General features: G+C 42.2%; 1 protein-coding gene across 1 annotated transcript in view; it reads right to left on the bottom strand.

Annotated features, from left to right (window-relative positions):
- Positions 1 to 5950: 5950 nt before the first annotated feature.
- Positions 5951 to 23058, bottom strand: part of TMPRSS3 (transmembrane serine protease 3) — a 73562-nt gene continuing 56454 nt past the window's right edge. Inside the window, exons 13-18 of the mRNA XM_073359813.2 lie at positions 20571 to 20736; positions 18577 to 18746; positions 16211 to 16306; positions 14927 to 15069; positions 10375 to 10527; positions 5951 to 8332 (exon numbers count right to left, since the gene is read on the bottom strand). Coding sequence (XP_073215914.2) covers positions 8312 to 8332; positions 10375 to 10527; positions 14927 to 15069; positions 16211 to 16306; positions 18577 to 18746; positions 20571 to 20736 — 749 coding nt within the window. The 3' untranslated portion in view covers positions 5951 to 8311. The remainder of the gene's footprint in view (positions 8333 to 10374; positions 10528 to 14926; positions 15070 to 16210; positions 16307 to 18576; positions 18747 to 20570; positions 20737 to 23058) is intronic.

The following is a 23058-nucleotide window of genomic DNA, read 5'->3' as shown; positions in this document are numbered from 1 at the left end:
ACTCTCTCTGGATGTGACATTGAAAGCTGAGTTGCCCTAGTGTTGCTTCTGCCAGTACTGCCTGTTTATCGCTATGTAATTCCTATCAACTTGCCAAGAGAATTTAGGGATAAAATCCCACCCAGATCTTTGAAAATTTAGCAGTAAGACTGCCTTCCTCTTCCCTCCCTCCCTCACGCAGTGGCAGATTAATGCATGGGGCCATGCCCAGAGACCCTGGCCAATTTGGGGGCCCCCCATAAAAATCTCATGGTGCTAAGCCAGAATGATTTAGCTGCTGCGGCCTCTGCTCTGCTGGCCGTGCTTGGGGCAAGACTTCTTGGAGGAGCTGCTGAGGGGATCTGCTGTGAGTGTGGCTGGAGGGAGAAGCAGCAGCTGCCACCTCTTCCTCTCCTGCTTGTTGTTTTCTTCTCTGCTGCCCATGGCTTCTTGCTGCCACTGCTGATGGGGGTCTCCCTGCATCCTTCCTCATGTGGCCGGGCAGCCAGGGTTAGACAGCGATGGAAGATGGGGAACATCATCTCCTGCTGCGTCTCACCCAGCCACAAGCTGGGCAGAAATGCCCACTCCCAGCTGGAGTCCTGCTGCCCTGAGCCTGAGCTGAGCCACGAGGACCTGGGCTGCAATCTGCAGCACATCAGCAACTGGGAGAACACAGACGGTAGGGCAGCGGGGGTGGGGGGGGAGATTGGGGAGCTGGGAAAATCCTCACTACCTCAACCCACAGGGGCAGTCCCCAGGGAAAAGCAACCCCACGAGGAGCCAAGGAGGGGGGAACTCTCCGCTGTCTTGCTCAAGTGGGGGAAACATGGAAACCCCCAATGCCCGCCCCCATGCACACACACCCTGGGAGACCCCCTCGCCTCGTCCTTGCCTCTCAATGTTCAATCAGTGCTCTCCCGCAGGGGTGACCGATTCTCTCCCCTCCTCTTCCAGTTTTCTTTTTCTGTGCCATTTGGTGATTGCAAAATATATGGTGAGACACAGGCTCTGTTTGTTTTTATGCCTCCATTTGGATGCCCCATCCCTGCATCTCACAATGGAGTATTATTTACCCCATCCTATTATGTCATGATTTAGCCCTATTTACAGCCCACCTGCACCACTGAGACCTTTGTGGATCCCACCTCACAGCCTTGGGATCTTAGTGTGGATTCTTGCCATGCACATTGTGATGTGGCATTACTTACCTGCCATTACTTACCTGCCTGCTCAGCTGATATGAGGCCTTCCATAGTATAATTCTCCCGCTTTAGCATTGCTTGGAAGACTATAGTGCTATTTATCCTAGACCGTACTTTTAAGATCTTTGTGTGTATTTCCCCCCTCATCCAGCATGGACTGATGTGATACTGTTTACACTGGTCCAGACTCCACTCACTTAACTATGAATTTCACAAATGAATTGTGGCCCATCCAGATTTACTTTACAAAGATCGTCAGTGGTATCAGCTGTTGTCACGAGCTAGCTGTTGCTATATGAAGGCCAAAGCCACGCCTGGCTGGAGATAAAACATAAAGGACAAACCCAGGTAGTTATAGAAGTAGGAGAAATTTATCTTGTGAGGACCTTCAGTTCCAGTGACTTTTTTTCCCCTCCATTACACTGATGATGAGGCATTGGTAGAATGGAGTGATGAATATTCTCTCTCTTCAGTATTGTTGAAAAAACTATATTCTCATTGGCTTAGTAATGACCGAACATCCTGTTGTTTGCTCTGGTTTACCAGAACCTGGCCTATTCTTAAAAGTGTCATTTAATGTCTACGTATAAGTTAGTTTCTGATTAGCTGAAATAGAGAGTCCTAGAACTTAACTGGTATAATGCCAACTTTCTCCTAGACTGACACGAATTGCCTGTGGCAGAAAGCCAAAAGAGTCACTTTGGCACACATCTTATTCTTTCAAAAAATTTTTCATAGCTTTGTTTTAAATCAGTTCTCACCATTAGCTGAAACTTAAAGTTCTTAATAATGGAATAGTTTTACCTCAGGTTAAGATTATTTCTTTTAGTTAAATTACTTTCTGGAACTGTGACTGTTGTCTTTCAGACATCTTTGGCTCAACAGCAGAAAAATTGGACTGTAACAGGATCAATAGGTGAAAAAAAAGCATAATGGTCAGGTTTAAGAAAATTGGGGGAGATGAAAGAACCACGTGTTGACCTGTGAACGACTGATTCTTGTAACACCAGTGTTGTCCAGATTAGCAGTGAACACCTTTGCGTAATGGTATGGATAATATCTAGCCATCTTCATTTTCTATGTGGGAAAAATTGAGCAGGTAATTTAGGCATAATGAAATGGGATATGATGAGCTTGATTATTATTGCAGTGCATAAGCATTGAATGAAGTCTTTGTATAAATGCATTTTGATATATTCGTGTTTTTAATGGGGTGCAGGGGGCCCAAATGTTCTCTGTGCCCAGGGCCCTAATAAATCTTAATTTGCTTCTTCTGTACATACGCAGTCAGGACTTTGGGGGTCCATAACTTTAGTAGTCCCTCACTTTCCACCAGTAGTCCCACCAACACCAGAGTGTGCAGCTCAGACAACCTCGGGACCCCAGTGAGGTCAGTAGTTTGAGTCTCTGTGAGCTATTTTGTGAGGTTGGAAGAATGACTGCAGGCTCACCCCTCCAACATCTTTCACTGTAGTCCTAAAGTTACCTACGTTCCACACAGATCTGGTATCTAAAAACTGAGGTTATAGAAAGAGCTGTTTGCGTCAAGGAAGCAAAACAGTGTTTTAAGTTTCCTGAATGAATAATATTTTGAGTGTCACTCATTTGGGGAGTCTGTAACATATTGCAGCACCATTTGGCTGTGGCAGGAAGGCCAGATATGAATGTTGGTTGGGAGTAGGGTGACCACCCATCCTGAATTGGGTGGGACAGTCCCAAAATGCAGAGTTCAAGTCCCGGTCCTGGGCCGAATGATTCCAGAACAGTATTTGTCTCGGATTCCCTACAGCGCCACTCTGAGCATGCCTGAGGCTCAGGGCTGGTACCAGCCTATTCCTGGTGGCAGGGGCTAGGTGGGCCTTAGCCCTCGCTCGCCATGGGGCCCTGCTCCTCCTCTCCCACCCAAGGCTCCACCCCCTGGCCAGGCCAGAAGCCGGAGCTGGGCTGTGGTGAAAGCCCCCAGGGAGCCTGGGCCACTGTTGGAAGCCCCAGACTTTCCACCTGCCCTGGGCACTTCACCCCAAGGGGGGGGGCATGGGCCAGGGCCTGCGCTGAGGCCCTCTGCCCCCCTGCCCTGGACAGGTGGAAGGCCTGGGGCTTCCCACAGCAGTCTGGGCTCCTCGGGCAGCTCAGGGAAGAGGAGGAGCGGGGGCTGGGGTCATAGAGCGGGACAGGGCTCCTGCATGCATCCTGCTTTTGTCTTTTGAAAAGGTGGTCACCCTACATGGGGGAAGTGGGCGAAAGCTGAGAAGGGGGCTTAATCCTAACAGCCCCATGGCATCTGGATCACAGTGACATCAGAGCATATGTGCCATAACAGGTCAAGGGACTTTATGCCCCCTTGCACCTGAACCCTGCAAGGACTGACTGCTATCTCTGAGAGGGGGAGAGGAACCTTAGGGCTCCCAAGGCCTCCAGCACCTCATCGGAAAGACAGCCCAGGTGGAGAGGCTTAGCCCCTCCGCACACACATATTTCATCTGAGGGAGTTTTGGGGATAAGCTGTTGTTTAAAGACATCATAAGTAAAGGGTAGTTGGAAGATGGTTTGCATAGAAAGGGAGAAAAAACATGAATAACTACAAAGAAAATAGGCTGCAATCCCAGAGTCAACTGGCTGAGAAACAAGGGAATAAAGGGATCTTGGGAGGGAGGGAGGGGGCTTGACAAATTTGGGGCAGGGGGGAATTATGTTGTTATGGGGGAATTTTTACAAATTTAAATGATCAAACCCTTCAAGTCATTTGTACTGTGAGCCCGTGTAACTGCAAGACATTGTTACTGTTGCCCTCCTATTTCCATGTTCATGTGTTGCATCTCATCTTTACACCGTAAGTTCTCCATGGATGATATATTTGCACAGCACCTAGCACAATGGGGCCCGAGTCTCCACTGTGGCCTTTGGGTGCTACCATTATACACACACAAGCAAATTCTAAGTTCAATGTAAAGTGCCACCACCGCCTCAGAGCAGCTAGAGACTGATCATTCTCCACTCACAGTGAGCTGTACCGTACTCTGCAAGGGATCCAGTCAGGGAGTGTGATACGCAACATAAATACATGTAGTAGAATCAGACCCCAGATATTACAAAACTGCACCTAGTTAAGACTTGTTTACTCCTTTACTATAATTAACTTGCTTCGATGGCCTTGTTTCAAAACCTCCTAATTTTCTTTTAAAGTTATTTTTGCTGTGTGAATGTATTAAACACTGAAGGCATACGTAATATGTGTCTTGTAAAAGCAGATAGTAAGTGGCCTTGAATTAACTGCTCATTTTGCTGATGATTCATAAAAACTTTGTGTGTCCAAGACTTTGATACATTTCCAAAGCACTTCTGAAAATAAAGACTAGGGGTCAAATCCAGCTCCCTGTTAAATCAGTAGGAGCTTTTCCACTGACTTCAATGAGATTTGGATCCGGCCCTAGGGCAGATCACCATTTTTCTGAGCAATCTGTGAGGTTGTATTTTACCTCCCCTATATGAGGTTTGGCAGCATAACGATTAAAGTCACTTGCCAGCTGGTTTCCAAATTGACAAAGGTGAATTTTCATTCCATCACCGAGACTAGTGTCCAACAGACATGAAAACTGCAAAAAAGACAAAGCAAACATAAAAAAATCACAGCAACAACTCAGCCTAGATTACATGAAAATGGAGATTAAAGTTAAATATTGGATGCGACTCTTGAGATCAAAGTCAAGGTACACTCGAGGTAAGCATGCCTTATGGCTACCTTGTACCTACCCGAAAGTTAAACAGACAAATTTGGCTTGCATCTTCCTGTACTGTGTGAAATCTCAGATTTCAGTTACATGTAAATGAGATACTGCTTCCCTTGCTACGTGCCGGCTCTTTGTTGAAAAGAAGAAAGCCAATATACATATTGTGAAATGCTTCCAAAGATGTACCCGCAGAAGGTAGGCTTTTAATAGAGGAATCAGACACAGCATATCCCTTGATGGTTAGACTACACCCAAATGCTGCTCTGAGGCATTGGTCAGCAACACAACAGTTAAATCCTATAGGTTTGTGGTGAGGCGCATGGGGTATAGGAGTTCAAACTACTCCCCTGTTGCACTCACTTGTTATTCAGGTCAGTTTCAGCTCCCTAGAGCCCTTTAAAAGGGTTGGTTGAGGCTTCTCTGCCCTTTTTAAAAAATTCACTATGCAGTTCTTGCGTCTATGTTCTTAGACTGATACAGAACTAGAGAAGTGAGAAGTAATTCAGAACAAAGAGAAACAACAGCTGTCATTCATTCACCTAAAAAAGAATCAAACATGTATCTCATTTTCCTTTGAATATCTTAAGTGAAAAAAATGAATTCTTGATTGGCCAAAGGCAAGTACAATTTTCCATTTTATAATTACCAGATCATGGTAGCACATTTTTTAACCTTGCCTCCTTTGGTTTAATGAAGTCTGTGGTCCTCTCCTGCCATCCACTGATGATGGTGAAGGATTTTTCGAAACATGCTGCACATTTAACTCTAAAACCACTAATCAGTTTGCTGAGACTGTAGCCTTTTTTTTTAAGGTGTTGCTGTCTGTGTATCCTTGCACATAGTATGTCACACCAAGTGTGTCATATATCTAAGGGATAATTTGACCATAATGACAGGTTTCAGAGTAGCAGCTGTGTTAGTCTCTATCTGCAAAAAGAAAAGGAGGACTCCTTTTCCTTTTGACTATAATGTAATCCTGTGTCAATCCCAGTTCTTTCAATTGTGAGTTAGCAATTTTCAAGCTGTTTAATCAGCTTGTTTAATAATGTAACAAATATACACGTCTATCGTACAAAGATTTTCAAACACTGAGGCACTTACCAGGGAATTATAGAGAAAACCTTATTAAACTGATGAAGGCGGGGAAGGGTTGTGCATATTTTTAAAATAGCCATTGGATGAAAAGAATAGAAGTCAAGGCCAGAGGCAAGAACTGAAAACATGCCAGTATGGTATTTAGATGTTTTACACATATACAATATGGTCCTAAAATCATCCTGCAAATTAGACTTTAACCACAACTGCAAAACTGCACATGTAGAGACTAGAAATTCAATTACCTTGTGGAGAATTTCTTTTATCTTTACATATCACTTTTTCTTGCAAGGATTGTCACCTGAACTTTGCATTAATATATATATGTTTTCATTTAAAGGAAAACTGCAGTGATTATTTATTATATAATCTTACTTAGGAAATAAGAATAGTTTAAAAGGAATTTCAAAGCAGTTTCTAGAAATACATCACTGTCTCAGTTCGGTGAATGGTACTGGTATGTCTCTTGGTGTTTGCCATTTTAATAATACATGAGACTGATTAGATCTATTAGAATAACCAAATGAGAAATTAATAAACAATTAAACCATAAAGTAACTTTGAAACTCTGATTCACAATGAGGTCTGAATTCTTTCTGTCCTAATTTGCCACTAAGTATCAAAATGGCAGCTTACTGTTGTTGTTATTCTGACACTTAATATATTTTAATTGAATAATTTATTATTCTTTGTAACTAAATGCAGTCTTTAGTTTTCTTTTATGAACATTTAGTCCTGGTGAAAGTTACTAGAATAGCCATCTTTGAAACCAAAGTATTCGGTGTATCCACAGCACAATATGGGCACTGACAGTTCAAACTCTCTCACATTGGTTTGCCATTGTCTCTCAACTTTGACCCGATCTCCACAGGTGACAGCATAATTCCGATTTCATCCTTTTGCTCTCTGCTGAGATGGCCAGGAAGGGTTTTTGTGATGTGGATAACTATCTGCTGGCAACTTGCCTGAGTCCAGACCTCATTACAAATATATCGTCCTGCAGTCAGCCATCCAATGGTGGTATTAGGTTGGACCAGCTTTGAATCAGTGACTAAAACTTCTGTATACCATTATCAACTACTTGAGCTATCCAGCCCCCCACAAGTGCTTTCTAAAATAAGAAATACTTAGTTTGCTATAATTTTACAAAGAACGGGTATAAAATACTGGGTATTTTGTAACATAACCACAAGAGGCAGCTGTTTAACAGCTCGTAAGTCAGGAAACCACAGCAGCACTTTATATGCCTTTCCCCCTCATAAGCTGGTTATCTTCGTGAGACTGATTCAAGCAGAATGCTATTTTTGGGTAAGGTGCACAAACAATACAAAACCTACTGCTCTCTCTGGAGAGAGATTTTGTGGGCTTCTTGTGTAATTTTGAAACACTGGATATATTTATAGATAGTCATAGATGGTTTGGGTTTACTTGGTCCTGCCTCAGTGCAGGGAGCTGAACCAGATAATCTCTCAAGGTCTCTTCCGGCCAGATATTTCTGTGATTCTACACCATGCTGTGCTATCGTGCTCTATGGCATGTTTTAGTTGTAGCAACATGTGTGTTTAATTTAATAATCCATCAAAAAGCAACAAAGGAGACTCTGCTAAACTATCTTCAAGGCGGTCTCTGAATTTATGTGCAAAATTCCATTTTGCCGATTTCAGAGCCAATCATTTACAACACCGTGAAATATCTGAGTCAAACTAAGGTATGTTTTCAGCAAAATACAAGTGGATCTGGGCTAGATCTCTCTTAATAATGGAGAATGGAGTATACTTGAAAAATCACCAAATATTTCTTTCTGTCAATTTAGTTAACAAAGAAATCTGACGATAGCTGTGTATTGGAGAATGTAGCTTGAATGTGCACAGATCTAGGAGAAGAATAAACTTCTTGTACTCTGATCCCTGGAAAGGAAGTATAAAAATAGCCACTGATTTGAATTTCCTGCTCTGCAGTTTTTAGCTAGTACCACCCAAGTCAATTTTTAATTCCTGTAGCACTCTGTATTATCTGTCTTGCTGTTTTTTCTTTACATGAGACATGTAGGTGCCAAAAAGCATACATGCACATCATCCCAAATCCTACTTGCCTTTCACATCTGAAAGGGGCTGAATGCAACCGGAAGAGACCATTGTTCTTTTTTGTTAAATACAGTAATTTCTGAGTACCAATGAAGAGATGATAGAAAGTAATTGCTGTTAATATAAAATACTATATAAGAGTCCATGGGATGGGGTACATGATTCTGTGGAGCAGGAATTTGAAATCAAGTTTCAAAAGTTTAGTGAATCAGTGCTATCTTCAGGTTCGCAGTTCTTCTCTCTGAAAATAAAAAACATGTTTGCATCTTTTAAAATATTCCTCTTACTGCTTCATGAAATGATTCTAAAGTCACATGATTTCTTTAATCCATATAGCACAGTAAATGACTGCTGAAATTACCTCTAATTCTAGATTGTAGCAAGAACTCTTCAGAAAAATATGCCCTGCACTGAAAGAAGGTACAGAGTAGCTCCCATTCTATTTACTGAGAATCAGAAGAAACACCTTTCTGCTCACCAAATCTCATTGATACTTTTGAATGCTTTAATCCAGAAGTTCTCAGCCTTGCTGGGGACTGAAGGTGGGGGACAGAACAACTGAGGATAAGTGTGGGAGCACTGGTGCTGTATGAGGAGGCTGAAAGGCACATTAGTCGGGCTGATGGAAGTACTGTGTATGGGTGCAGGTGGTTGGTACTAGGTACTAGGCAGGGTTTTGGTTTTATTGCTGGGGTGGGGACACATCTCACTAATTCAAGTTTAATTGGCAATGTGTAATATTCCTCAGGGTGTAACTCATTCAGGTTAATAATAGATCAGTTACATTCTGACAAGGCCTGACGTGGTTTCATTTCCTCCCCATTGGGATATGTCATTAATAGGGGTGAGGGTGTGGGGTGGAAAACCTCATCTAAATGTTGAGAAAATACCTTATTAAACATCACCAACTGACTTTCCTCAGGTATTATAGGGTTATAAAAAGTAATTTCATTATGACTACAGCAGACAGAGGTTTAGCAAAGCCTTTGTGTGCTTCTAGAAGTCTGAGACCAAGTTTGACTGTGTCTAAATGAAGTTTTGCATTATAAAACGGAATGTACATGCAAATGCCACATCCCTAGACAGTGCACGGCTTCCAGCCTTGCCCTGTTTAGCTCTTTAAGGGTATCATCTGTGTGACAACTTGGGGAATCTATGTGCAACTTATTAATTCTGGTTGATTTTATGAAATTGCTGTATCATTGGATCCCGTGGTGTATGTAGAATCCACCATCTGCCATCAGGGCTGTAGCACTTCTCTCCCAGGCCAGGGACAAGGTAGGTGGCTAAAGCTTGATGATCCCGCATTCAAACGGGAGCCCTTAGGAGAATGGATTGGATGAAGCGATGAAAGGGGGGTGGTCACTGAGAGCACAGGAGAGACAAGCTATCCACTCTCAAGCGTTGAGGTTTGTGGTGCCCAGTACAGCCCACTGTACAGCTATAGCATGGTCAGTGCAGATGGACTGAGGGAATTTAGCTGCTAAAATCTGAGGTCTCTATTCAGCACGTGTGCACTGTGATTTTTCTAAAGCTAAACTATGATTTGGCCAAATTTGGGCAGAATTTCATAAGGATAGTAAAAGACATATCCCTGACACAGAGGCCACTCCCCTGCAAATTTCAAGTTCCTTCTCTAAAGCATGGGGGTGATCTGGCAGTTCAAAGAAAAGGTCACCAGAATTTTTTAACTTGAGCAAAACAATCATTTTCCCCCCTAGCTTTGTTCTTGGAAGTGGTTGAACTATTTTGGCTCAAACGTTCCAAAAAATTCGGCCTGAGGCAGACACCCAGCATGGATAATTTCAACTCAGGCAATCAGAGATTGGCAAAGTTATAAATGACTGAAAAACAAGATCTTATCATGGAGAGTGTTGGGCAACCTTAACCGTAGGCAGTGCTACCATCCCCACCAATAATATATCAACCAATCCCTGGGCACAATGATCTCAGATTTAAACAAAGTCCAGAAACTGGTAATCCACATTGTAAGAAATTATAAAAGTGAAATATATACTTTATTGCTAAAGTTTTTTTTTTTTTGAGAAATAAAACATCACATCATCGGCTACCACTAGCAATTGCCTGGTAGTCATCCTAAGTGGTCACCCCCTCCTTTCTCTTTGTGTCTCCCAGACACAACTAAAATGTTGACTGCCCCAGTAAGGTAACTGCCCTGCTTGTATAGGCATTGTTGGAGTCCTCTCATTCTAACCAATGGACCTGCTTGAAGTAAGAGCAAAATCTGATTATCAGACAAAAGATGGGAGGGGAAAAACAAACCTCCATTTGTTCATGTATCCAGTCAAGAAATGAGGTGGTACGGCTGTAGACTCCTGGTTTATTTACTTCTGCACAGCCCATCCCAAAGCTGGTAGTTCCTACCAGCTTCCAGGTGTTCATATCTTTACAGGCTAAGGGTCCCCCGCTATCTCCCTGAAGGACCAAAGAAATAAAACAAATAGCATCTCCAAAAAAGAAACAATTAGAGGAGCTATTTATTTTGGAGTATAGCAAATAAGGCTCGTTAAAAGAGTTTCTTAATTCCTCTCCCTTCTGAATCTTATGAAAAACATACACTACAGGGACTTTGATTTTCACAGACAAGTGGCTTTTCTATAGGGTAGACAAGTACACGTGAAATTACATCCCTCTTTGCTGTGAAAAAGTGTTATCTGTCATTTCTCATTCATATGTGCAAAGATGTAGTAGGTGTTAGAGCTGGTAGGGAATCTTCCATGGGAATGATTTTCTCACAGAAAATACAGTTTCCATGAAATCAAAATTTTCCTGTGGAAATTTTGTATTTTGTTGAAAGTTTTCATTAGGAAAAGCAAAATGACATATTTTGTTTTTGGTTGGTTCAAGAGTTGTTGAACAAACCCAATGTTGAACAATCTTCATTTAGAGTCAGTTCAACATTAAACTGCATTTCCCTACTGTGATGCGTTGCCTCATGGGAATTGTCATTCAGGCCCCCATTCTGTCCTATGGGCTGACCTCCCTGACTGGACCACATCTCCTATGATGCAACAGTGTTCTCACTGAGTGGCATGGTGCATAATGGGAGTCGCATGAGAAATGTAGTCAGGCCAGGGAGCTTTGCCCATGGAGAAGAATGGAGGCATCTGGCAACTTGAACTACAACTCCCATAAGAAAATGCACCATAATAGGGAAATGTAGTTTAATGTTGAAATGACTTGAAACAAAGTATTTTGGGTCAGTTCAACAAACCAAACTAAAACATTTCTATCTGGGAACGCTGAAATGTTGAAATGTTTTGTTTTGATGTGGGTCACTATCGGCCCATGATTTTCTCACTGTTTAATGGTTTGAGAAGTAGAAGCCCTGAATTTAAATCCCCAAATTGGGGTCTTTATCAGGTTGGAACAAAAATTACTTGAAGATTCTTTGGGATAGATGGATAAAGAGTCTACTTAGAGTTACACAGGGATTGGGTATCTGCTTTTCCTAACTGTTCATGGGAAATCCACAAATATCAATTTACATGTGGGTATGCTGAGGTGCAAGAGAACCCATCACGAATGATTCACTACTGGAAATGCCATCCATGAAGTTGCATTGCTACACCTGCCAACCAGGGCTGCCTGACCCCGTGACTCTGAAGTACTGCTTCTCAGGGTAGCATTTCCTTTGTTTATTATGGTCACGTCTAGGAACTAACCAAGATTGAAGCCCCATTCTGCCATTAACTGTATGAACACAGAATAATAGATGTGACTAGTCAAATTCCTGATCGACAGTGCTACTAGTATGTCCATGGTTATGACAATACTTGAAGGCATTCTAACTATCCCATATCTATTAAGCCCATCTCTCTTTCTATTTAACTCAACACTGTCAGCAGTTCCAGAGGGTACTCTTTACGTCAGGGGATGCCACTTCCAAACATGAATATTCAATGCAAACAGCAGGGCTAGTAAACTGGTACATTTTATCCCTCTCCCTTGCCCTTCATTTGTGAGCTTCTTAGGGCAGAGCAGTATTACTAGTATTTCTCTATATTTAGACAGCACACACTAGTATATTGTGGGAGCTCATCATCATCACTAGGACAAATCCCAAAGGGATGTAGCCTCCTTGCAGATGAAGGGCCATCCAGGTCAAACTCTAGCTAGGTCCTTAAGATGGCCTGGCTGGATATTCAGTTTATGTCCACCACTGGTGATCTTACTGTGCCAACAAAGCTTTTGGTAACCCTATGATCACTGGCCACATAGTGGCACTCTTTGGTAAAGACTCTTTGTAATTCATTGGTTTTGTGGGTGCTACCATAAAACAAATAATTAATGACTTTTGATCACTAATCTGGGCTGGATTTGAGACAGTGATCATAGAATCATAGAATCGTAGAATATCAGGGTTGGAAGGGACCTCAGGAGGTCATCTAGTCCAACCCCCTGCTCAAAGCAGGACCGATCCCCGACTAAATCATCCCAGATAGGGCTTTGTCAAGCCTGACCTTAAAAACTTCTAGGAAAGGAGATTCTACCACCTCCCTAGGTAACGCATTCCAGTGTTTCACCACCCTTGTAGTGAAAAAGTTTTTCCTAATATCCAACCTAAATCTCCCCCACTGTAACTTGAGACCATTACTCCTTGTTCTGTCATCTGCTACCACTGAGAACAGTCTAGAGCCATCCTCTTTGGAACCCCCTTTCAGGTAGTTGAAAGCGGCTATCAAATCCCCCCTCATTCTTCTCTTCTGAAGACTAAACATCCCCAGTTCCCTCAGCCTCTCCTCATAAGTCATGTGTTCCAGTCCCCTAATAATTTTTGTTGCCCTCTGCTGGACTCTTTCCAATTTTTCCACATCCTTCTTGAAGTGTGGGGCCCAAAACTGGACACCAGATGAGACCTCACCAATGTCGAATAGAGGGGAACGATCACGTCCCTCGATCTGCTGGCAATGCCCCTACTTATACATCCCAAAATACCATTGGCCTTCTTGGCAAAAAGGACACACTGTTGACTCATATTCAACTTCTCGTCCACTGTAACCCTTAGGTCCTTTTCTGCAGAACTGCTGCCGAGCCATTCAGTCCCTAGTCTGTAGCGGTGCATTGGATGCACCTCGTCCTTGTTGAACCTCATCAGATTTCTTTTGGCCCAATCCTCCAATTTGTCTAGGTCCCTCTGTATCCTATCCCTACCCTCCAGTGTATCTACCACTCCTCCCAGTTTAGTGTCATCTGCAAACTTGCTGAGAGTGCAAACCACACCATCCTCCAGATCATTTATGAAGATATTGAACAAAACCGGCCGCGGACCAACCCTTGGGGCACTCCACTTGATACCGGCTGCCAACTAGACATGGAGCCATTGATCACTACCCGTTGAGCCCGACAATCTAACCAGCTTTCTATCCACCTTATAGTCCATTCATCCAGCCCATACTTCTTTAACTTGCTGGCAAGAATACTGAGGGATACCGTGTCAAAAGCTTTGCTGAAGTCAAGTAACAACACGTCCACTGCTTTCCCTTCATCCACAGAGCCAGTTATCTCGTCATAGAAGGCAATTAGATTAGTCAGGCATGACTTGCCCTTCGTGAATCCATGCTGACTGTTCCTGATCAATTTCCTCTCCTCTAAGTGCTTCAGAATTGATTCCTTGAGGACCTGCTCCATGATTTTTCCAGGGACTGAGGTGAGGCTGACTGGCCTGTAGTTACCGGGATCCTCCTTCTTCCCTTTTTTAAAGATGGGCACTACATTAGCCTTTTTCCAGTCATCTGGGATCTCCCCCGATTACCATGAGTTTTCAAAGATAATGGCCAATGGCTCTGCAATCACAGCCGCCAACTCCTTTAGTACTCGCAGATGCAACGCATCCGGCCCCATGGACTTGTGCTTGTCCAGCTTTTCTAAATACTCCCGAACCACTTCTTTCTCCACAGAGGGCTGGTCACCTTCTCCCCATGCTATGCTGCCCAGTGCAGCAGTCTGGGAGCTTACCTTGTTCGTGAAGACAGAGGCAAAGAAAGCATTGAGTACATTAGCTTTTTCCACATCCTCTGTCATTAGGTTGCCTCCCTCATTCAGTAAGGGGCCCACACTTTCCTTGACTTTTTTCTTGTTGCTAACATACCTGAAGAAACCCTTCTTGTTACTCTTAACGTCTCTTGCTAGCTGCAACTCCAGGTGTGATTTGGCCTTCCTGATTTCACTCCTTGAAGCCCGAGCAATATTTTTATACTCATCCCTGGTCATTTGTCCAATCTTCCACTTCTTGTAAGCTTCTTTTTTGTATTTAAGATTTGTATTTGTATTTGTGATTTATAGATATTGTGAAACACTCCATAGTTCATTACCAATCCTCTGAGTTATCTAGTTTTAGTTTTTCCAAATCTAGTTCTCTTCCAGATTTACACATTTCCATTTCTCACTTGAGTCAGTCAGCAAAGTGAAAGGCTCTTGTTGCTGTATGTTAACCATGGAGTTTCTGCACCTTGCAGCTCTTATGAGCTGTTTTAAGTGAGAACTCTTCACCTTGCCAGTGGTTGTGAGCAGGGCACAGAGTGGATGGCACCGTGCTTAAGCACATCAGAGAAGTTTGAAAATATCTTAAGTACATTTTTCTTTAGAACTGTAAATTTACCTTCTGCTCTAGCTGGTAAAGTACACAGATTAAAAGAAGGAAGGGAGCCATACTTTCTGAATGCAAACAGTCACAGTATCTCGTATACACACATAATAAAAATCTGCAAATATTTCCTGAGAAAAAGGCAGGGAGTTGTCTCCTGATAATGTATTACTCTTATTTTTACAACCAGTGTTAACCAATACAATTGTAGTTAAGAAACTTCCATACCTGGCAGGTGTCCACACCTCCCTTTAAAAAACCTGCACAAAGCATTGAAGAGGTTATGATTCCCCCATAGACGTCCCTGTGGTTGCAAACCTTATTAGAAATCAAAGGAACACCAGCAAAATTCATGGTCTCTGAAGTATCACCTGTTTAAAAACATAAATAATGCTCTTCTTTTTAAAGTCCTACAGTTTTTACAGTGCTATTATTTCCTTGAAACCAATGTCCTATAGTAAAGAACAAAAGTTTAAGGATATGAAGAATTAGCAAGGCAAGGATAAAAGAATATGGTTTAAGCTTAACATGATGATATGCAAACAGGAAATCTAGACATCCTGCCACTTGCCTACATTACCCACTAATGAGCCACAGCATATAGCTGTGAAAGTTGTGCATTATGTAGTTCTACAAACTTGACAGCTGATGGTGATATAAAGAACTTTAGAGCTAGTCAAACTATTCATTACAAACAATACTTGTTAATTCAGCCCTCTGTTTAGTTGGCAGATTATTTGAAAATAAGCCTAATTTTCTTTGAGTATATTCATAATTTGTAACTATTGACCAAATTGTTTGGATAAATGGTTTCCACAATAGGTGTTGTTCACAAACTATGCTTTGACTGTTTGCTGTTCACGTTGTATGGTTGGTTGCCTCTCTCTCTTCCTTTGATTTTCTGAAGGCACCTCTCGCCTTGGCTTTACCTAGGTCCCATAGTGTTTCTGCTCTCTGACTGAATTATTGAAACGTTTTAAAGAGGTGACTAACGAACAGTAAGTGCCCTTCCAGTGTGAGTATTCAAAAACGTTCACTTTCATGGAGTGATTCATCCAGTGGTTGATGAATGTGATGACCCCTATGATTCAGAGTAAAGTGAACTCTTGTTACACATGTTTTCTTTGTTATCCAGCCAGCTCTAAAGTACATCAATGTAGACAATGTACATTGGATCCTTGGAATCATGCTATACTTCCTCTACTTGAGGTTAGAAACAAAGAAACCAATCAAATTAGGTAAATTAATAATACTCTGGGTGGTATTTGGTAGAGACGAAATTTAGCCCTGTGCACAGCCCTACTTTGAGGCTTTAAGTGGTGCATCTGCTTTTTTTGGACCCGCTGCACAGGGGTGAATTTGACCCTAAATTATTCCTATATTTAGGAATAGCTTTGCTTTCCAGATTTTTCTGACGATTTAATGCTGTAACTGCAACTGCCAAACACTGTACTTATTCCACATGACTTTTTTTAGTGCATATCATTTACAGTGGACATTAAAAATACCCACCTCCTTCTTCTGTGGCTCCCCATCCTGATATCCAGCACATTTTCCCTTCTGGAAAATGTTCACCAAAATTAGGCAGACAAATTGGTTCTATCAGGCCTATTTAAAAAAAAAAAACAATTGCTCTTAAAACATGCAGAGGAAGACCTACATGGGGGTGGGGTGGTACTTGTATTCATATGTGTATTATTCCATATATCTGATTCTGATCTCCTTGGTAAAATGCTTTGAGATTTACTGATGAAAAGTGCTATTTAAGTACTATTATTATTACATATAAAATAATTGAGTCAGAGCCTCAGCTAGCGTAAATCAATTTACGCTCACTGGGGATATGTCTTGAAATGTTTAAAACAAGAAAGTGTAACTTCAGAAAAGCTGTAGCTGCACTAAATGTGTATTTGATAGGAACCGCTCTAAAGCTGCTATAATGCCAGATCTGGAAGGTTGTTTTTTTTTAAACTATCACTCAGTCTTTACCTCAATGAGAGTTTTATGCCTGAGTAAGGGCTTCAAGGTTTGCCTCGAGGTAAACATGTAATGAAAATCAATCCATCTAAAAAATAGAATAGTCTCCTCCCACACGCAAAATCCAAAACTGCATCTAAAAACAGTATATACCATTTTACTTGCTAAAGTACATACTTAGTAACCTATGTATAAGTCATGGGAGCACACCACTGCCCTCTACTGACTAGACTGTCGGGGCTCTGCAAGTGCTTTTATCTTTCTTCAGTCAGCTGAATATATAGGCTTAGGATTTGGGGCATTGAATGTTGTGCGATTTATTTGATGCACTTTACCAATGAGTGTGGTATCACCGTATGTCTGCAGCTGCAGATCGCGACGTGTTTAAAGAAACTGGCAGTAAGAAAGGAAAGTTTTCATCGTACAAATACTAGTAGCACTCAGGGGCTCACAAACAGTTCAGTTCTCCAGCTTGAATTTGTCTCTGTGCAAAGCATCCGGCCACAAGTGTGTAGCCTTCCAAGTTCCCTTTAGATACATTCCAGCTGTTCTGATCATATTGTGAATACATTTCGGAGATGGTCATGTACTGCAGAATGCTTATAATCTTGATACTATCCTAAACTTTTTTTTTAAATACAGTAGTTGAGATTTTGAAAAAAACCTGAAGCTTAATTTTTATTTAACAGCAGAGTAGATATGGTTTCTAAAGAAGAGCCAATTGGGGAACTAGAAAATATGGAGCTGAGAAGCGACAACATTTGTAGAACTACCCCCATGAAGAAAGGCATCATCTTTGGGGAGATATTTATAGAGTATTTGAAAACAGCACGATGCTCTTTTTACCAATGGTTCTGTATTTTGGTTCACCAGCCATGTCAGTTGAAGTTGGCAGCCTGATCTGAAAGTTAGAGTGATGTTTGTTTTGTTTTTAATTTAAATGCATCACTTTATTTTCATTGTCTCGACTTTTATTTGAAATGTTAATACTCTTGAAAGGTGCCAGATTCAAAGGCTCGGGCACTGCCCACCTCCATATATTCACAGACATTAGCGGGGGCACAGGCAGGCCGGGCACAGGGAAATTAGCAGGGGCACAGGCAGCATAAACTTCACACTTTAGTCTCACCTCTGAGCTGGAAGGGTGAGAGGCTAGCTCATTTCTACCAGGGATGGAAAAACTAGTTTGGAAGAATAAGAATAAATGGTTCAGATAAGTAGCTTCCTCTCTCTGTGTGATTTCCAGCAGCCCACATAGCTTTGATATTCATGTGTTAAAATGGTGACCACTGTAAGTAGTATATAAATGGACTGGCAATATTTTAAAGACTAGTTTGTGTCTTTTAATGATATTCATTTCCATGTGAATTCGATAGATTAAGTACAGGATATCTCCTAGTGTTAGATATTTTGGGACTAGTCCATCTGTACTGTGAGCCTGACCCAAAACCCACTGAAATCAGTGGGACTTTCTCCCTTAATTTCAATGGGCATTGAGTCATAGCATATGAGATGATAAAGTATGAGCAGACAGCTCTGCTTTGCAACTGCTTTGAAGTAGACAGGAGTCTGCCCTTCAAAGTTCAGATCCAGTTTGGATCCAAATCAGAATTTCTCCAGAAGTCTGGCTCGGGGTTCCTGTTATAAGGCCCATTATAGACATACGCCTGAGCTGCAATGTTTGAATGTGGATTGGATCTGAACTGCCCCAAAACTCATTGCGGGTTCCCCATTGAAGGTGACAGGAGTTTTGCACTGACTTCCAGAGGAGCCAGGGTTTCTCCCCAGTGTTCTGATTCAAGCCCATCTGTGCTTCAGAAGCTTTTCTGGTCTGTATCACTAGAAATTACCCCGCACTTTTAATTTAAAAAAAGAGAAAAAAACAAAGGGGAAAAAATTACCATTGAGAGCAAGTGGTGCTGCCAGCTTCATCAGCGCAATATCATTCCCCATCGCTTTGGGTTTATAATTTCTATGGTATATAATTTTTTCCACTGAATATGGATTAACTGAAGTGCCTGGTTGAGTCACAAAGCCCGCCTGCACGCTCCATGAGCTAGGCAAGTACAAACTGAAACAAAGAGGCAGGAGGGAGAAAACTTTTATAAATGTCAAGTTTTAAAATTGGCGACTGCGCCTGCATGCCAAATTAATAGCTATAGGACTCGGAATATTTATACTCTACACTACTTTTCTAGCTATCTGTTAATATCTGCCATGTTTTAAACGTCACTTCATAAATAAACATACATACAGTCATAGGCATTGACTCCATGCTCCAGCTCTGGAGCACCCACTGGCACCCCCCCATTCAAATCTTCCCCCCTCCCCTCAGCACCTCCCGCCTGCTGTGATCAGCTGTTCAGCGGCGTGCAGGAGGCCCTGTAGGGAGGGTAAGGAGCAAGGGGGGCACACTCAGGGGAGGGGACAGAATGAGGCTGGTGGAGCGGGGGTGGGAAGAGGCAGGTGGGGCAGGGGTAGGAAAGGACAGGGGTTTGGGGGAAGGGGTGGAGTAGGGGCAGGGCCTGGGGTGTGGCCGAACATCCCCGGCAACTTAGAAAGACGGCACGTCTGCGTCCAGTGACTAGCTGAGTACACATACATGTATATGTGCATATATAGATATATATCTCAAATTACGCTAATGCTCTAAAGGCTGTGCTGCCTCCCTATCAGTTTGATGCAGTTTAAGATCTTGATTTTCTCTATAAACACTTATGTGGTTTTGCATCCTGCCTACTTGAAAAACCACCTCTCTCCCTGTGTGACACCAGAGTGGTTGAGATAGTCACTAGATTTATTTAATAGGGCTAGTAGCATGGCATTTTCAGTGGACAGACCTGCATTCTGGAACTCACTTCTGTCACTAGTTCACCACTATTCATTTCTGCTGATCTTCAGGGCATGCGGTAATTTCAATCTCTTCTAGGATTTAGCCTGTGATGCTAATCATGTGTTAGCTAGATTGCTGGATGGGGGCTCAGGAGATGTGTGTTCAGTTCCTGGCTCTACTACGGATTCTCTGTGAAATATTGAACAAGTCACAAATCCTTAACCTGTGAGTTCCTAGAAGTAAGGATGGGAGCCTTCCGATGCTGGCATGCAAACAAGATCTCTCATTGGGAGACTATTCTCATTACACATAAGGAAGGGGAACAGGTTTAATATTACTCTAAGAAGAAAAATCTAAGCAAGTCTTTACCCATTTACAGTTTTCACACTAGACTGTAAGCAGTCCTACAATTAACTGATTTTGGACAAGCTAAAATGGTCTCATAAAATAATTTGGAGATTGTGAATATAAGAATCGTCAGGTACAAATTCCTCCTAAATTATTAAGTCTTATGCAATATGGTCAAAATGTTCAAACTTGAGTGCCTAAAGTCAGGCACCTAAATGAATACTTAGGCTTGGTTTTTCAAACTTACTAAAGATGACCTCACTGTTCAGAAGAACATGATTTCATGCATGTTCAGAATCTCAGAAAATCAGGCCACTTATTTTAGGATTGATTTGATACCTAATTTCAGGTGTCCCAGGTTAGCAATTTTGGCCTACGGCCTGATTTGTTCAGAGGTACTGTGCACCCACAGTTCTCATTTACATCCAAAGGAGATTGAGTGTTCAGATCCTCTGAAAATAAGGCCCAATTTCCCAGATGTGACCTCAGATTTTGATGTCACAACAGTTAGACCATTATTAGTGTATGCATTTTTTCAACAGTTGCCCTCTTTATACAGTAACACGTGAGATACTTTCATTAGAGGAAGTAAAATAAGGATAACACTTTGCTCCTGTGCAGAACTGTTCTTCAAAGTCATTTGTCGTTCTGTTTCCTTTATCCTTCCCCTGCATGAAAGCAACTATCCACAAGGTAAGTAGATAAGATACTTACTCATAAACACAGTGGGCTGCTGTGACAATCCACCATGGGGTGATGATGGATCCTCCACACAGATGGAATCCTTGAAATTGAAGGCTGACCTGCCATGGCCATTGCCAGGGCAATGATGCATTTCCACCGACTATACGGGAGGAGTACCTGGACCTAGTACCACACTCTGCATGGATGGGAGAGTATTATAAACATGGTAAGCACAATCCTATCTGTGTGAAACACAACTTTATTCCTTACTTTTTGAATTCCAGCTGTTCTCAGTCCCTTCCATGTCAGACAGTCTTCACAGTAGATGTTCCCCATCCTCCAACTGAAGGCGGACCATGTCTTGGCTCTGAGCCTGGGATTAGGACCACACCTCAGGAAGAACTCCCCAGAATTCTGTGCCTCCAAGCAGTACACACAGCAGGCTCCAGGGCTCCCTTTGGAGCAGAGCTTTCACAGGATTTTTAAAAAGATTTTAACTAAATGTCTCTCAGTAGTTTCTTTTCTCCATCATTGGCTTCAAGGTTGTTCTCCTCAAAACTGCTAAACTCAAAAAAACCCAGAACAGACAAACAACACCCCCCCACACACACACTTTCCCCATTCCTTTGGCTTTCTCTCCCCTCAGAATGGTAGACATCCAGCAGGCCACAGGAGCTCAGCTCCCAGTTGGTCTGTGGGTGAGGTCCAGGTTAAGACAGTGGAACAGACCACCGTGAAACCAGTTTCAAGCTCTCCTAAGGGCAAGGTCCCCACCAAGACAGTAGAGCAGGCCACATCAAAGCTCCTTTCACTGAGACCAGACCAAAGACTGTGTTGTAGAGCACTGTGGGTAAAGTTCAAAGTCCCCACTGCCTCTGCCTCAGGTATTGGACCCCTGTTCCCACAACTTGCAGATGAAGCAGGAAAGTTTCACTGGAACCTCCTGAATTTCAAGGGAATGCAAGGCTCCCGCATCACAACCAGGAAGAAAGAAACGCCTGCTCACAGACAGGTCTATGCCCAGGTGATCGAGAAGGCCACAAAGTATCCTCCCTTCCCACAAGTTGCCTGCAACCTTTCTGATACCAATGAGTAATTTCTCTCCAATGGCTCTGGCTCACCCCTCCATTCTTCTTGGTCAGTCAGCCCCCACTCAGCCCAGACCCAGCATCAAGGTATGGAATGATGTGATTCAGATTAGAGCTGGTTGGGAATTTTTTGATGGAAACACTTTTAGTCAAAAAGCACCAACTTATTGAAACCAAAACTGTTTGCAAGAAAGACTTGGTTTTGACAATTTTTTCAAATAAAAAAGAATGTTGAAATTTTTTTTTTAAATTGTCAGTGTTCCATTTGGGCATTTTCTAAATGAAAAAAAAATCTAGTTTTCTGGTTAGAGATGACTTTTTTGTAATTTAAACTAACTATAGTAAAATACATTAAAATGGTTTCATTCTGGTTTTGATATTTTGAAGTTATAGAAACAAAATGTTTCACTTGACCTGCCCCGGAATTCTTTTTGGGAATTAGATATTTCAGCCTAATTTGCAACTGGAACATCTTTTGATATCTCAAATTTTTTCACAGAACAGGAAAACAGTTCCCCATCCAGCTCTAATTCAAATCTCCTTACATGTGAGATGGACCTACCTCCTCTCCTTTTCCAGCCTCCAGGGGTTCCATAAGCAACAATAAAGTGGATATGATTTTCCTAAGGGAGACATGTGGGATACATGCCTGCAGACTGTCCTTTCAATCTCCCTGGTAACGCACTCTCCCCTCACAGGCTCCCTCCCCCTTGGTCTCAGGGGTTTGGCTGAGGGACTGGTGAAGGATATTGCTCACAATCAGGAGAGAGTCTCCCCTCTAGATCCTCTAAAGAGAAGGAGAAATCTCTACAGATGGGACTTTGAGCAACATATCTCAGATTCTTAGCTAAGCATGCAGAATTAATCACAAAGGGGTGTTTATCTTCATAGGTGCTTCTATTTTTAGAAAATGAAACCAAAGGGGGAAAAAAGCCTTGAAAAGTTGAAGAGCTTATAATTCTTCCTCACCTAGCTTATGAGGGTGTGATTAAGGTGAAGTGGGAATTCCCTAACAAGACATACCTATACCTAAGGACTAAAAGATCTTCATAACTCTGCTTGTTAGGCCTGCTTCAGTTTCTTAGTAAAGGGCATTGTCATATCATCTGAGAGATTAGTCCTGCCAAACCCACAGAAAGGAGAATAAGATCATCACTCAGTCTAAACTTGGATACAAAAGCCTCATATTGGCTACAGTTTCTTATTATGAAGATCATGTTCAACTGGGAGGCCATCTTGAGCCTGCACAAAACAAAACAGGAAGAAAAACATGAGAAAATTGCAGGCTAACACTGATAGTCTTCCAAATATTTTGTTGGTAAGCACTTTGGGGAGCATGAAGACAAAGCAGCCACTGAGGCATTAGACAAGGGAATAAGTTCCACCCTACTTCCAGTGAGAATTTCTGAACTACCTTGTCTAGGCAGGTG

Source organism: Lepidochelys kempii, chromosome 1, assembly GCF_965140285.1.
Source record: "Lepidochelys kempii isolate rLepKem1 chromosome 1, rLepKem1.hap1, whole genome shotgun sequence".
In the NCBI taxonomy this organism is placed as follows: domain Eukaryota; kingdom Metazoa; phylum Chordata; order Testudines; family Cheloniidae; genus Lepidochelys; species Lepidochelys kempii.
The sequence above is the reverse complement of the archived record's forward strand: the minus strand, read 5'-3'. Positions and strand labels throughout refer to the sequence as shown.